This window comes from Erpetoichthys calabaricus, chromosome 11, assembly GCF_900747795.2.
Source record: "Erpetoichthys calabaricus chromosome 11, fErpCal1.3, whole genome shotgun sequence".
Taxonomy (NCBI): domain Eukaryota; kingdom Metazoa; phylum Chordata; class Cladistia; order Polypteriformes; family Polypteridae; genus Erpetoichthys; species Erpetoichthys calabaricus.
Window position 1 is genome coordinate 96,842,888 of NC_041404.2, and position 16,970 is coordinate 96,859,857.

The following is a 16,970-nucleotide window of genomic DNA, read 5'->3' on the forward strand; positions in this document are numbered from 1 at the left end:
TTAACCTGGAATTGCTTTGTCCTGGGTATGACATTAATATGCAACCAGCCCTTCAAGTAGGTCTTCCAACTTACAGGGGGAACTTGGTGGCTGGTGGCAGGATTGGCACTCCAGCCACTGTTTTAAAAAATAATAAAAAAAAAAAATCACACTGTTCCATTGTGGTGCTGAGGTGTCACCCACTGCACTCTGGTCCCAATCCAAGTGGTTCATCGTGGTGGGTGTGCTAACACCCACACACGCATTCTCCCAACCCCCCCGCCCCTCCCAATCTCTCTCTCCCTCCCTCCCTCTCTCCCTCACTGCTAGTGTGTGTGTGTGTGTGATTAGCTGCTGTGGTTGAGCGGTAATATTTCCGGGCCCCTTTTCTGCATTGTGCCCAGTAATGATGTCAAAACAACCAATATTTAAGTACCAAGTCAATAGCATAATTCTGAAAAAGTAACTGTACTAGCTTTTGTACAATTATATGTGAGAAAACAGGAATGAAAATTACATATGAAAATAGCTCACATCTATGATGCTACAGCACCGTATTAACACATTTTAATAGGAAAAATAATATTTTATTTAATATTTCAGTGCTTTGTCACCTAAGGTACATCTTACTATTAATATGACGTGTACTGCGTTTATAGAAATGCTTAATCTCGGAGACACATGCGGTTAGTAGGACTGCCAAAGCAGCATATTTCATGGCTGAATATGAATCTGCAAACACTACAGTTGTGTAATTCTTTTAGTTTTTGAAGACAGACTAATTGTCAGTCAGTTAGTCATTTTCTAAACCAATTTGTCCTGAACAGGGCCAAGGTTGGGTGCTGGAGCCTATCCCAGCAACCATAAGGCACAAGGCAGGAACCAACCCTGGACATGGTGCCAGTCCCTCACAGTGCAAACATACATACATACATACACACACACACACACACACACTAGAGCCAATTTAGTGCCACCAGTACACCTAACCTGCATGCTTTTGGAGTGTGGGAGCACCTGAAGGAATCCCACACAGACACTGGGAGAACATGCAAACTCCATGAAGGAAGGACCCAGGACACGAATCCTGGTCTCCTTACTGCAAGGCAGCAACACTACTACTGTGCCGCCTGCAGACTAATCTTCATGAGTATAATCCATAAAATGTGACAGACTTCATGAAAGGAAAATATACTGTATATTTAAATGGTACATTGACAAATGGAATGCAGTCTCTCAGGAGTAATTGAGTGCAAGCAGCTTTGGAAAAAATAATTTTTAAATTCTGAATTCGTACATGGACATAAGCAATAACAAAATATATTTTGTGAAAATGGCAGACTGTTTGGCAGAAATTCTGAAATAATCAATTTAATGTAATACTGACAAGTTTTTGAGAAAATAAACCTCTATGTGGCCAACGGTCCCTGTAGAAAGTAAGGGTGGAAGATCTTAGACTACCTGGCTCACATACCTACCCAGGCCTATGTAAATTTAAGAGTATGTGCAGATTCTTTCTGGAAGTTGGTTGGCACTAGAGTTGGTCTGTGAGGATGTGTTTCACGGTTTTTAGTGGTCAAGCATTGAAGACAGAAGGAGATAAAAAAGAATGTAAAAGTTTTTTAAGTTTAATGGACACTGTTATCACAAAGACAAATCAATATCTCGGCACATTATCTTTCAGCAACATAAACAGCTACATCAAAAGCTGTAACAGGTCAGTGGTCTGGTAAAATAGACTTTATGATAGTCTTAAATGCTGATACCAACTGCATGGAAGAAATGTTTTGCATTAAACTGTTGTCCCATTACAAGACTCTTAGTCAGAAAGTATGTCACACTTAAAGACTGGTAATGTGAAACAGAACTGGAAAGTTAATACACAAGGTATTTATTTCAAGCCTTTTTCTGACAGCTGATATAGTATGTAGGCAGTAACGGAGCTGGTGCCTGTGAGAAGGTTTTTCAAGAACTTCAAGTTCAGCCTCAATCTCTTCCCCTTTTTATCCCCCATTCATTTTGTCTTCATATAACACGTGACATCAGACAAACAAGTATCTTTTCTGTTTGTCAGGTCCAAAACACCTGTGTCCCATATTCCTTGTAGCTGCATTATATGCATGTCTGCTCTTGCATGTACACAAGCTTACCTCTGTGACTTAAGGCAAAAGTCGTATCTATTTGATTTTGTCAGGTGTATTGCAGACTGGAAGGACTGAATCAATGGGTATGACAAACTACACAACCAACTATCATGAGAGTATGCTGCACCTGCCTTCGACTCGCTAAGATTAAGTAAATTAAGTCTGCATCTGAAAATTGCTGGGAAATTTGTGTAATATGACATGGCCTTAACTAGTTCACATTAGAACAGCAGTGTGTTAGTATTCCTTTTATAGCATTGAATGTGTGCTCATAAGTTATCAAATTATAATGTCCCAATAACTATTAAGGATTGGGCAGATGTCATACATATGAGGATATTGCTGTAGAGTTGAAAATATTAATGATTTTCTACTGTGTATAATACACAATCTGAACAAGAAATAATGATTAGTTACATTATCAGTCAGATTTGCTTGCAGCTTTCTTATTTACCTCTGCAAAGAGGTCTGGCCCAGAATGTGGATAATAAACTAGGTAAAGCCATTTAAAACTATCATGGTCAAAAAGATGTAAAAATACAGCTTAAGCTTAAATGGAATTCAATACTGAAAATTAAGAATTTGGGTTTATTGTTAATTTTACTGCAGTACTGTAGTTCTAGTTCTAATCCTTGGTTAATTGAAAAAAGTAGTAGTAATAAACTGACAGAGTTGAAGTGGTCCATTTTGTGAAATAGGAGTGAATGAGGTAACTTTCCTGAATGCTATATATTTAAACTGCAAATTTAAAAGTAGTTTTGGCATTTTTCAAGTCTGTTATTTTTCATAATCATAATACACACTTTATAAATTAAAAAAAAAAATCATGCCTGTCCTTGCATTTTCACATTGGATCCAAAGGATGCGATTCCAAACATAAATTGTATTGTTCAGTATGTTGTATTGATATTGCACACATGCTGTAAAGCTACTATTTCATGGTTGGGCATTTGTGTTCTCGCAATTAGTTGTAAATTTGTACATTTTTAGACCTTACCCCCAGCTATTAATAAATTGTTAACATGCTTCTAAAGGTTTATATATTTTTTTAACTTGACAATAAAGTATGCAGAGTTTTACATGTTCATATTTATTGAAAACAACTTATTTAAGTAGCATTACTTTGTATCCCAATTTTGTTTGTCCCAATATGATCCCTTCTATTTTGGCCATCCTTTTGCTTATTCATTTTTTCTTTCATAAAATTGTTGTGGTTTCTCATAGTATGTCATTACTGCAGGTGTTCCTCATAGTAAACAATCCAGTGCAATACTCTAAAGATTCCATCCATGTCCCATAGTGTAATGTGGTGTGACATAACACTCATTCAGGAGGTGCTGTTTGAAAGTTTAAAATACATGTCAACATACCCTGTATTTTTGTTTAAAAAGATTGGGTCCCTCCCAGTTTATAGTTGTCATTTTTTATTTTATATTATCCTCTGTAAAGTTATTACTGGAATTTGCTAACAGATTTTTTTTTCCTTCTAGGACTGTACATAATGAACTTGAGAAACACAGGTGAGCCCTACATATGGTTGTCTTCAACTGTCTGAAATTGACTAGTAATATTAATACAATTTATCTGTGATTAATGTTATGAAAATGCTTTTTAATCAGTTTGTAAAATCTGTATATCACTAGCATTTTAAGCAATTTAAATGTTCAGTTTAGCTTCCTAATTGGTCTTTGTTTGGGTATTCTATGGCTGACTAGAAACACTAACGACATGCATAAATATGCACAGAAATAATGTTCTGTATCAGTTACTGATAAAATACAGCAGGATGAAACTATGAATTGTGAAATGATTGGAAATTAATTGTATTTAACATGGTACTAAGCAAAATGTGAAGAAACCTATCTCTAACTTGTTGCGCTACCACGTATTTTGGTTTGACATGCCTATTCATATGTCACCTTTTCATTTTGTTTGAAAACATTTGTATATGTCATAGTACCCTGGCCCACTAGGTAGCCTTAATAATTAGCTTTGTTCATCCCAAAGAAAGATTTCTTTGGATTAATACGAAGGCCAGCTTCCCCTAATGTCCACAATGCTACTTGGACTTACTGTAGGTGTTCCGATATCATCCAGGTAGGCAGCATTAGAAGAGTTATGAGGAGTTAGCACTTTATCCACTAGACGTTGGAAGGTCGTGGGTGTTCAAAGCAACTCAAATGGAAGAACACAATACTTCCAGCAACCACTAGAGGTGCTAAATGCAGCCTTAACCTTAGTTAACGGTCCGTTAACGGAACCTGCCAGTACTCCATCATGTCAAGAGTGGTCAAGAACTCTGCCTGTCTTAGATGTTCGATGAGGTTGTCCACTTGTGGCATCAGATAGGCGTCAAATTGGGAGATTTGATTAAGCCGCCGGAAGTCATTGCAAAACCTCCAACTTCAGTCAGGCTTAGAGACCAAGACAATAGGGATGGACCGTGGAAGGAGACGAGACATGATTTTCTCAGAGAGACACTTTCATGTCCCACGAGACAAGTCTTTGTGCCAAAAGATTTAATCACGCCTAGGGCTGGAAATAAAAGAAAGAATAGATGACAAAGTAGAACGTCGTAAAGAATTCAAAAATGTTGCAGTGGTGCACATGCAGAGCAGGCTAGAGATAATGAAAGTATGAAAATTATATTAAAATAGTAAAGATCACAGTGCAAACAAATGGAAATTATTACTTGGTGAAATAAGGGAACAGCGGAAAGAGATCGAATATATTGTTCAGATTTAAACTTTTAAGTCGGAGAATTGTAGATTGTCTAATTCGTGTTGCCATCAGGGAAAAAAAAAAGTAATGTTTCTTCCCAATGAAGAGGCATAACCATGAAAATTAAAAGATTTGTTTGGTGAAAGTGAAATCCCACGAGAGAAAATTTCAAGCCCCGCAAGACAAGAGCTTATGCAAAGATTTAGAAAAGTCCTGCCCACATAACCACACACACGTTTCAGTCATTTCTCATTTGCGTGAATGCAATTGTCAGACACATTTCTTGTAGAGAGAAAGAAACAATATTTACTCACAGGCTGTTATACATTGCGTTGTCACGATGTAATTCCAAACACGGAATCAAAATTCAATGCCATATTGATGTAAAGGTAAAACCGAAAAGAGATCAAATATATGGCAAAAAGTGATATGACAGAAGTATGTAGATATTGTTTGGCTTTAAACTTTAAGTTAGAGATTTGTAGATCATCTAATTTGTGTTGCCATCAGGGAAAAGTAGTGTTTTTTCCGAATGAAGAGGCCTATCTGCGAGAATTAAAAGTTTTTTGTTGTTTGGTGAAAGTGAAATCCACATATGCAAGCGATAGAGACGCGAAGTTGCTGGCGCGAAACGCAGGCGGGGGGGTTGGTGGGCTAAGAGAGCAGGGGGCAAAGCCCCCTAGCATTCAGTAAAAAATGTTCTGCTGCTGCTATTAAACACAATTTCAGGTTGTGCCCTCCTTCTGCTACTTCTACTCCCTTCTCCGAGAACCTGTTTTACTGATTGTTCTTGTTCTTTTCCCCTGTCCCTTCTGGAATTCTACCTTTTCTTCGCTAGATTTTCATTTGACTAGCTAAATCCACTCACTTTTAACATACTCATGAACAGAAAACATTTTTTTCAGTTACTGGCTGACTTTAGGTTCACAGGTTGAAATTTCAGGAAAGAAAGTCTTGCCATAGCTTGTCCAACCTCAATCAACATAGTGTTTAAAAAAACATGGATTAACAATGCCACAACTAAATGTTGCTGTGTTCTCTTGATATGTCCCTCTACTTACCCTTTACTTAGGGGTAAGTGAACTCATCAGGTTCGTTACCGGGTTGAACTACTGTCACACCTTATGATTAACACATACATACATACATACATACATACATACATACATACATACATACATACATACATACATACATACATACATACATACATACATACATATATATATATAGATATACACATACACACAGAACCTCAACAGTGCCATATAAATGACACACACACACACACAGCTGGTTAATCTCTAGCACTTTAAACCACACAAGTGCCTTATGAAAACACAACTTGTCACTCTCTTAGCACTTCAAGAGACTCGCACAGACCCTAATTACAACAGTGCCCCATGAATGACACACACAAAGCTGGTTAATCTCTAGCACTTTTAACCACACAAGTGCCCTATGAATACTACAACCTGTCACTCTTCTGACACTTCAAGTGACTTACTTATTGTCTGCACGAACAACATACAGTATTTTAAATATATCTCAGACGTAAATATTACTTTCAACATCCTTGTCTATAGGCCATTTATCAACCAAGAATGCCTTACTTTACGTACTGGTCCCTACTATTGGGTGGAGCTCACACCCTCCACCCTTAATAAACCTTGCAGCATGGAGCCTATGGCAAACTTGCGGCTGCACTAGGTGTTCAAATAAATCTAATTTATTACTTCAATCACTCTAGACATGAAGACAAAGCATAGAAAGTTAAAAGCAGAGTGGTATTTATTACATGAATAATACCAAATAGAACAAAGAATGATAGAAAATTAGATTGATAGTAAAGACAGATATATAACACTCATTTTGTCTGTGATAGTTGAGGTATACCTATGATGAAAATTACAGGCCTCTCTCATCTTTTTAAGTGGGAGAACTTGCACAATTGGTGGCTGACTAAATACTTTTTTGCCCCACTATACTGTATATATTCTTTTGAAAAAGCTGACGAAAAAGTAAAGATGTCAAGGATGTATGTCACAGGCGGCTTGTGATCTAGCACTCTAAGCTGGTCATGAAATACTTTGCTGACAATCAGATGGAAACAGCCGCATGTTGCTGACACTCTCTTCTGACATCGCTCTGTTCTCCTCATCTGTTGTTCTTCAGACAAGGCATCTCTTATATATATTTCTCTTCTGGTTCGTCCTGCTTCCACTTCAAAACTGGTCCCGCCCACACGCAGCTGACACGGCATTTCTCGATTCCTATTCGTCCTCTTCCATGTCATGCGCAATACTGGCCTGCTGAGCGTAATACATCCAACAAGTACTCGAGGTGCTGCCACAACGGTAAAGTAGCTTTACCACCTTTGCGGGAGCCACCTGTGTCTTTACAACAGCTTCTTACACAGCAAACATCAGAAGCTAAAAATTATCGTGAACACATTCGAGAATACAACTCTTCTGTAGCGTTTGCTTCCATGGGTGCACAGATAACTCAACCTCCTGGCCACAGACCATACTGTTTTAAAATACACAGGCAAATTTATCACCAAATCTCTCCACTACACGCCAACACTTCTACCTCTCCAGGATATGGACAGTTGTATGTTTTTGACACAGCGCAAGCTACTGAAGTACGATTACAAAATAAAGCAAAAAAAAATTATCTAAATTCATTAAGTAGTTCTCTCGTGAAAAGCAAACAGATAGACAGATGTTGGATTTTATATAGAGATAGAGATATATAGATATAGAGAGAGATGGTATGGTTAAAGATCTACTATGGAGTTTTGTTTCACAATCAGAGAGAACTGTAGACTTGTATGTTAGTGGAAGCTTACTACACTACATGGTTTACTATATGGTTTTGTTTTTGTTTGTTTAAAAATGAGCATAATCAAAACCAGATACTGAATATGAACAATTTTATACATTTTTATTATTTTAAAATATTCTATGCCATTTGTGCTGAACAAATGTGCGCTGATTGTTGGCAATTTTTATCTTTTCCTTTTATTGCCTAGGATAGGCCAATTTGTTATTTAGGTGAATTTTACTCTGTCTATACCACACAACACATCTCTCTCCAAAACAATGTGCTTATAATGAATGCCTTCAATATTGCATTCAAAAATCTCTCATACTGGGCTTTTTATTTTCTGCCAGCCATATTGATTTCGGATTCCATCTCAGGCACATTCAATTTATAGACAGAATTTGGCCACCTGCCAGCCTGAAAAGATATTAAAAAAATCAGAAAATAGATTCTACTTTGTTCTGACAAGTATGATCATGAAAATCACTGGGGTTTAGGAAAAACAGTGCTCTTAAGCTTGAATCAGTGTGTAGACCCCACCTAGCTGTATTGAGGGAAACAAAGAAAAACAAGCATTTAGTGTCAAGGTTAGGGGCAGTGAGACTTAAATAGCCAAGCATAAGAACAGTAAACCCTTAATGAGCACAGCAGGAGTAGGTAATAGGAGTTTGGACAGGCACAAAATAACAGAGACGGCATATGAGATTAGGAACAATATATTATCTAAACCTGTTTATCTAGAGCAGGATGGCAGGAAACCTGGAGCGGTTTGGATACAAGGCAGGAAAAATTCCTGGTATGTTGGTATGGTAAGATATGGCTGATGTTAAGATGTTAATATGATATTTCAACTATCTATTTTGAGAGGGAGAGAAAAATTGAAAAAAGGGGGACAAATATTTTAAAACATAATTCTGCTACTGGATTATTTTCACAATATCAGGTATTTTGAGCTATGAATATAACCTAGAAAAAGACAAATTAATAAATAAGAATAAATACAAAAACACGTTAGTATGTTTAGTTTTTCACTGGTTGGCAGACTCTCTTCACCTACCTACCTGTAGTTCAGTAGAGACATTGCCAACTCAGGAATTTTACAAGGTTTGTATCGCTTCATTTTTTAAAGCAAAAGTGATTGGTCAGCAACAATATGCTGATCTTGTATTATGACCTAGTCAGTCTCTCGATCAGTGCCGTTTTATTTTAAGAAAGGATTTCTCCTGTGTGAAGTGGCAGGTGAATTATTGTCAACAAAACGCATGCTTCTGAGAAATAAACTGAAACGTTACTCGGTCATGATTTTTCTGTCCATACGTTAAAGGTTTTGTTGACTAGCATATTCTGATTTCAGGCATTTGAATTACATATTGATATACAACAAGCACAAAGAAAAGCAGCACAGCAATTCGCTTTCTATTTCAAATACTTTATGTGCCTGTGTTCACCTTGCTCTGTCACCACAAATGCTGTATGAACTCCCGCTCTCCGTCACCACCCGCTATTCACTGGATGAAAATATGTGAGTGGCTCATGTTGGATTACTTCCTGTTTTAGAGTTAAAAGTTACAAGGGTTAAAGACTAATGGAAAGAATATTAATTCAAAAATGAAAATTAAAAATATTTTTAGTATATTATTATTTTATTTCAGTTAGTCTTTCTAGCTACTTTTAATAGTTTCGTTTACTTTTAGTTTTTCATTTCGGCTTTGTTGTTTATTTTATTTCAGTTTACGAAAATGTTTTTTTAATGATAGTTTCAGTTTTGATTTTAGTTTTCATTAACTATAATAACCTTGGTTTGGACAGACCATTTATGATTGGGATCGTTTTTTACGGGTTGTATACTAGTTGGAGTTTGTTTTCATAATATTACCGCAGGTATTCATTAAAAAGTATTACTTTTTATATTGTCCTGTAATTGGCATCATAATTGTTAATACAGTGTTCATTTAAAAATTTTGCTTTGCTGATCATTAAAAACAATGATCAGCAAGAAAAGAGCAATGCTAAGATTTCAACCCTTTATGTGCATCCTGATTTATTTAATTGGTTTTCACAGGAAATAAATCTACATTTATTGGTTTATTTTTTTGAAAGACCCTTCCTGGGGAGATGAATGAATGGTAGGGCAGCAACTCTATATTGAAAGCAGAATATAGATTAAACGTTTCTGTCACAGTATTAAAATATTTTGATAAGTAACACTTTGTTTATTCTTATTGTTTTTCTTCTTATTGCTTTCATTTGTTTTCATAATAGGCGGGCCCAGCTAAGACGCTGCTTGGAACAGTTGAAGAAACAAGTGCCTTTGACTTCGGACTCCATGAGAAATACAACACTAAACCTCTTACAGCATGCACGCCTACATATCAAGGTGAGAAATGTGAATTCTATAGATGTTAATTTGCTGTATGACTGACAGTTTGAGCAACTGGCCACTGATATTCAGTGAATTGTCTATTTTTATATACAAATAAATAAACGTACCTTTTGGTTTTAAGGGACTTACTTCATGCAGTCCATATTTGTGGAGCATGAAGGTTCTTCAACATCCCTATTTTAACTGAATATACTGCTTTTTTCACAATACATGGAGGCATTTCTGTTTTAGTGGACAGTGGTGCTGAATACTGAACTTTAGTGTGCTAGTTACTGGCTAATTTGAAGAAGACCACACTGTTACCTAGGGAGTCCTTGAAAGAGCAAGTTTCGGTAAACAACTGTCTGGTATGAATGGTACCCTGGAATGAATTACTCCTTGAATACTGAATTAAGAAAAAAGGCTAGGGTAGGGATTTCCAGAGTTAGTTAAACTCCTCCATACTAAAGTGAGCCCACAACTGAGCCTAGCACCTTTAACTTGTTTAGAGAGAGAGATACTGAAAACGAAAAAATTAGAACTTTTTTTGTGGGTCTCTGTAGGCTTGTGCCAATGGGCAATAAATCGGCAGTCAATGATTGATTACTTAGCAATGGATGTTACTTTGTCGATTAAGTTCAACCACTTGATTAAGCAGGTTATAAATTCCCTCAAAAACATTTATCTGTTGAAAGTATGTTGCAGTGGTGTTGCGATATCTTGTTGCCATTGCTTGCTTTAATACCTTATCTAATATTTTTACAATAAGTAGACCATCAGCAAGCAAGAGCATTCAATGTTCTGTGATTCACTCTACAGGAGACATATATACATTAGTCTGCTAAAACAGAAGTGACTCTGTGAAATTAAGGGTGGTTTTGATAATGATTGATAGGATACACATTTTTCATTACTGCCTCAAAAGGGAAACTACTTAGTTTTACTCCAAGCTATAACTGATTATCTCTTACACCAATAAGTTTAGCCTTTGGGATGTATACAGTAGAATGCTGATGTTTGTGGCTTATGAAAAAAAAATGCTTTAAAATGATACTTTGCCTGAAGCATGTCTAAATGTGAATAACATTGCTGTGGTAAGATGTGTCCATGTCTTGTTACCTTACATATATTTTGTACTTTTTCTAATTTCAGAAGTGCCAATAATTTGCGGCTGGTGAGACAAACCTTTAGTGCTTGTGCGAGTAGCATTAGCTAAACTTGTGTTGTTGACTAGATGGTCTTTGCGTAAATGACTAAGCAAGTTAGTTAATTTTAATCTTTCACAGCAACATCTTTCTACTTTGTTGGTTAAGTCTTTTTGTTTACATCTCATTTGCTTTGAAGCCAAAATTGGCAAGGGTGATTTCTTAGCCTTCCATTCATCCATATGTGCTTTTCTATACTGTATACCTTGTTGTAGCGCATGGCTGTTAACAATGATAACACCCTGTGGTCAAATTAAAAATTATAGGAATTGCAGAACAACAATGTTGGCCTACTCAGTTGAAAATATAATGCCCAGACCCTGGATACAATTAATCTGATAATTTTACACATCACCCAACTCTAGTCCTGAAGTGGTTAAACTATAGATGCACAAGGCCTATAGAGACTACTACGTTTCATTTATCTTTATTCCAATAATTTATCTTCACTTTGTGATCTCTTGCATGTGTTTACTGGGTCAACAAAACTAAATGTTTTGACCTTTTTTTGCTATAGTTCTGGTCTAAGGGATGCTCTTGTCTGGTCAGAGATTATGTTATAACATCTAATGACAGCTGGTAAGAAAGACTTCTAAATAGTGCTCTGAAGAGCACTGTAGTAGAATCAGCCTTTCCCATGTTTGACCAGGGTGCCATGCAGAGATAATAGTACATAATAGCCAGTAGCTTAGCCAAAATCCTTTTCTTCCAGCTACTTCTCTGAGTGAGTTCATGCCCCAGGCAGTCCATACTAGTGTCCCAAACAGAGTTATGCTTCCTGATTACAATGCCTACAATGTTATGTTTACATGCTAACATTCTTGTCCATATGTGCACCCTTACTCTTTCGAAAAATACTTGCACAATTGTTCATACAGTTAGGTCCATAAATATTTGGACAGGGACAACTTTTTTCTAATTTTGATTCTGTACATTGCCACAATGAATTGTAAATGAAACAACTCAGATGCAGTTGAAGCTGATTTTCAGCTTTAATTCAGTGGGGTGAACAAAACGATTGCATAAAAATGTGAGGCAACTAAAGCATTTTTTTAACACCATCTCTTCATTTCAGGGGCTCAAAAGTAATTGGATAAATTAAATAACTGGAAATAAAATGTTCATTTCTAATACTTGGTTGAAAACCCTTTGCTGGCAATGACAGCCTGAAGTCTTGAACTCATGGACATCACCAGATGCTGGGTTTCCTCCTTTTTAATGCTCAGCCAGGCCTTTATTGCAGCGGCTTTCAGTTGCTGTTTGTTTCTGGGCCTTTCTGTCTGAAGTTTAGTCTTCAACAAGTGAAATGCATGCTTAATTGGGTTAAGATCAGGTGACTGACTTGGCCATTCAAGAATTTTCCACTTCTTTGCTTTAATAAGCTCCTGGGTTGCTTTGGCTGTATGTTTTGGGTCATTGTCCATCTGTATCATGAAACGCCGCCCAATCAATTTGACTGCATTTAGCTGGATTAGAGCAGACAGTATGTCTCTCAACACCTCAGAATTCATTCGGCTGCTTCTGTCCTGTGTCACATCATCAATAAACACTAGTGTCCCAGTGCCACTGGCAGCCATGCACGCCCAAGCCATCACACTGCCTTCACAGTGTTTTACAGAGGATGTGGTATGCTTTGGATAATGAGCTGTTCTACGCCTTCTCCATACTTTTTTCTTGCCATCATTCTGGTGGAGGTTGATCTTGGTTTCATCTGTCCAAAGAATGTTTTTCCAGAACTGTGCTAGCTGTTTTAGATGTTCTTTAGCAAAGTCCAATCTAGCCTTTCTATTCTTGAGGCTTATGAGTGGCTTGCACCTTGCAGTGCACCCTCTGTATTTACTTTCATGCAGTCTTCCCTTTATGGTAGATTTAGATATCGATACGCCTACCCCCTGGAGAGTGTTGTTCACTTGGTTGGCTGTTGTGAAGGGGGTGGTTCTCTTCACCATGGAAATGATTCTGCGATCATCCACCACTGTTGTCTTCCGTTGACGTCTTTTTGCGTTGCTGAGTTCACCAGTGCTTGCTTTCTTTCTCAGGATGTACCAAACTATAGATTTTGCCCCTCGTAATATTGTAGCAGTTTCTCGGATGAGTTTTTTCTGTTTTCGCAGCTTAAGGATGGCCTGTTTCACCTGCATGGAGAGCTCCTTTGACCGCATGTTGTCTGTTCACAGCAAAATCTTCCACATGCAAGCACCACACCTCAAATCAACTCTAGGCCTTTTATCTGCTTAATTGATAATGACATAACGATGGACTTGCCCACACCTGCCCATGAAATAGCCTTTGAGTCAATTGTCCAATTACTTTTGAGCCCCTGAAATGAAGGAATTGTGTTAAAAAATGCTTTAGTTGCCTCACATTTTTATGCAATTGTTTTGTTCACCCCACTGAATTAAAGCTGAAAGTCTGCACTTCATCTGCAGTTGTTTGATTTAAAATTCATTGTGGTAATGTGCAGAACCAAAATTAGAAAAAAGTTGTCTCTGTTCAAATATTTATGGACCTAACTGTATTTACACATTGTAATTGCACTAAAGAATTGCACATGTAGTACATGTTTACACTACTTTCCTGGTGTTTTACACTGTTTCTTATAGTCCTTAGTCTATAGTCTGCATTTGTTAAAGACTCCCCAATGTGCCTCCCTCCCCAAAGTCCTTTTTGCTAGATATATTTTCATATTTAAGTACAGTAATCCCTCCTCCATCGCGGAGGTTGCGTTCCAGAGCCACCCGCGAAATAAGAAAATCCGCGAAGTAGAAACCATATGTTTATATGGTTATTTTTATATTGTCATGCTTGGGTCACAGATTTGCGCAGAAACACAGGAGGTTGTAGAGAGACAGGAACGTTATTCAAACACTGCAAACAAACATTTGTCTCGTTTTCAAAAGTTTAAACTGTGCTCCATGACAAGACAGAGATGACAGTTCTGTCTCACAATTAAAAGAATGCAAACATACAGTATCTTCCTCTTCAAAGGAGTGCTCGTCAGGAGCAGAGACTGCCATAAAGACAGAGAAAGCAAACAAATCAATAGGGCTGTTTGGCTTTTTAAGTATGCAAAGCACCGTGGCACAAAGCTGTTGAAGGCGGCAGCTCACACCCCCTCCGTCAGGAGCAGGGAGAGACAGAGAGAGCGCGATAGAGAGAGACAGAGAAAAACAAACATGCAAAAATCAATACGTGCCCTTCGAGCTTTTAAGTATGCGAAGCACCGTGCAGCATGTTGCTTCACTAAGCAGCTGCACAGAAGGTAGCAACATGAAGATAATCTTTCAGCATTTTTAGACGAGCGTCCGTATCGTCTAGGTGTGCGAACAGCCCCCCTGCTCACACCCCCTACGTCAGGATCAGAGAAAGCGCAAGAGAGAGAAAGAGAAAAGTAAGTTGGGTAGCTTCTCAGCCATCTGCCAATAGCGTCCCTTGTATGAAATCAACTGGGCAAACCAACTGAGGAAGCATGTACCAGAAATTAAAAGACCCATTGTCCTCGGAAATCCGCGAACCAGCAAAAAATCTGCGATTATATATTTAAATATGCTTACATATAAAATCCGCGATAGAGTGAAGCTGCGAAAGGCGAAGCGTGATATAGCGAGGGATCGCTGTATAGGTATTTGTATATTTAGTACTAGCTGTCACCCAAAGCTCAGCCTGTGAAGTAGTGAAACAGGACAAACATTAAAAATCGATAATTTTTTTAAAAATACAATTTGTATTGAGAACAATTTATGTTGATAGGCTTCCTATCCAAGGGCCTCTTGATACACAATATTTTTGGTTTTGTTATCAGGGGCGAGGACATATAGGTTTCTTGGGGAACTAACCCAGGAGAAAGCAACGTAAAGCTGACCATGTGAGAAGCATGGTGAGCTAAGGTCAACCCCTGCCAACTTGAGTGTCTTTCCCTGGGCCTTGTTAATTGACATTGCAAGCAAAGTTTCACCAGGAACTGTAATCTCTTGAATTGAAAGGGCATGTACGTCGCGATTAGAGAAATGTGATGATTATCGCCTCTATGATGTTGTTCTGAAGCAAACAGATCTGGGGCCTCATGTATAAACGGTGCGTACGCACAAAAATGTTGTGTACTCCCGTTTCCACGCTCCTATTGTGATGTATAAAAAACTAAACTTGGCGTAAAGCCATACACATTTTCAACTGTACAGCAGCTGATCGTATTATTGGTATACAGCATCTTGCACACGCTGTCTCAGCCATGCGCGAAATCTATTTGAACTGTTCCCATACGCCAAACGCTTCAGAGTCTTTCCTGTAGGGACCTCATGGTTCAGAAACAGTTTCATCCCAAGTGCTCTAAACGCACTCAATCAGTCCAATTGTTCCTGGTAGAACAGTTTGTACTTATAAGTACAATCACTTCACTGTAAACTTGCACTACAGTTGTAATATTACACAACCTGAGCCACTTTATAAAGTGTGTATTTACATATGATGGCGACTGGCTTCTAAGTCAATTTAGATTTCCAAGCTCTATCTTCTTAGAGCTCTTGATATCATTTTTAAGATGAAATGCAGCAAAGCATGTTTATTGCATTATACAGATACACTTCATAAAAATAAACTTCATTAAAATAATGTATATTGTTAATAATTAAACATGTGAGGACACGGTGGCGCAGCGCTAGCAACGACCTGGCGCCCCGTTCAGGGATTGTTCCTGCCTCACACTGTATGCTTTCTGGGATTGACGTGACCCTGGATGGATGGATAGATGGATGGAATAATTAAACATGTACTATGAAGATATTTCAATGTTTCATAAAAGTTTTGACGAATCTGCGTTCTAAGCTTTGAGATGGCTTGGCATCTCTTACAGAGCTGATCGTGTGGCGATTGGTTACTTGGAGAAAGAAATGCAAGGACAGGAATTGGAGGTTAGTACGTTTGAGAGAGACAGTACTGCTGCAGTAAAATTATTTCATCGAAGGTCACGCACAGTGCAGCAAGCATCTTGCAGGAGGCAGGAACAATCTCTAGACAGGGTGCTGTGTACCCATTTTTAATACATGCTTTATTTCCTGTCATTATGAAAATGGTATCAAGTATACATCTTAATATTTAAATTGTTCAGAGAGCTGTAATATCATGAATGTAATGTATTTTGTGTCCTGTCAGCAGAAGAGAAAACCCATTTAAGAAGCATGTAGTGATTCACACACACAGAGCACATAAAAGAACACATACAGTAGAAAGAAGCATTTAATGTGCTACTTTAGTTACGATGGGATCCGAGAAAGTAGTAAATTAAATGATTTTAAGAAGAAGTTTATGATGTTCTACTTTGATGACAAAATAAAGTACATGATTAAAGTGGAAATTTCGAGATTAAAGTTGACATTTGAACATTTTTTTTCAACTGTGTTCCTATTTTGTTTTACTTTTCTCTGTACCCTAATATGCTTCCATATGACACTCAGATGGTGGGCTACGACTCGCCTTTTCATGACAACTATCTGACCACTTTCGTATTTATTTCGGACACTTTACGACTTTCTGAACTTGAACTTCCGAGTTTCTCCGCCACTCTGTTACTCGATCAACAACATTTTGTTGTTTTATCACTGCATAAACCAACAAATAGTACGTTTTTCTTTGCCTCCACTTGGTATTCGCTGAAATTCTTCTGTTTTCCCACGTGCTTTTGCCATTGTCTTTTCACAGAATGCTGAGCTTAAGGGTTATTTATATTGATTTGCATAT

General features: G+C 37.7%; 1 protein-coding gene across 2 annotated transcripts in view; it reads left to right on the top strand.

Moving 5' to 3' along the window:
- The window catches only part of mxd3 (MAX dimerization protein 3), a 111,514-nt gene that overhangs the window by 45,602 nt on the left and 48,942 nt on the right, over positions 1-16,970 (top strand). For both annotated transcript variants that reach the window (XM_051933565.1, XM_051933566.1), the window contains exons 3-4: positions 3,614-3,643; positions 9,933-10,047. In XM_051933565.1, coding sequence (XP_051789525.1) covers positions 3,614-3,643; positions 9,933-10,047 — 145 coding nt within the window. The remainder of the gene's footprint in view (positions 1-3,613; positions 3,644-9,932; positions 10,048-16,970) is intronic.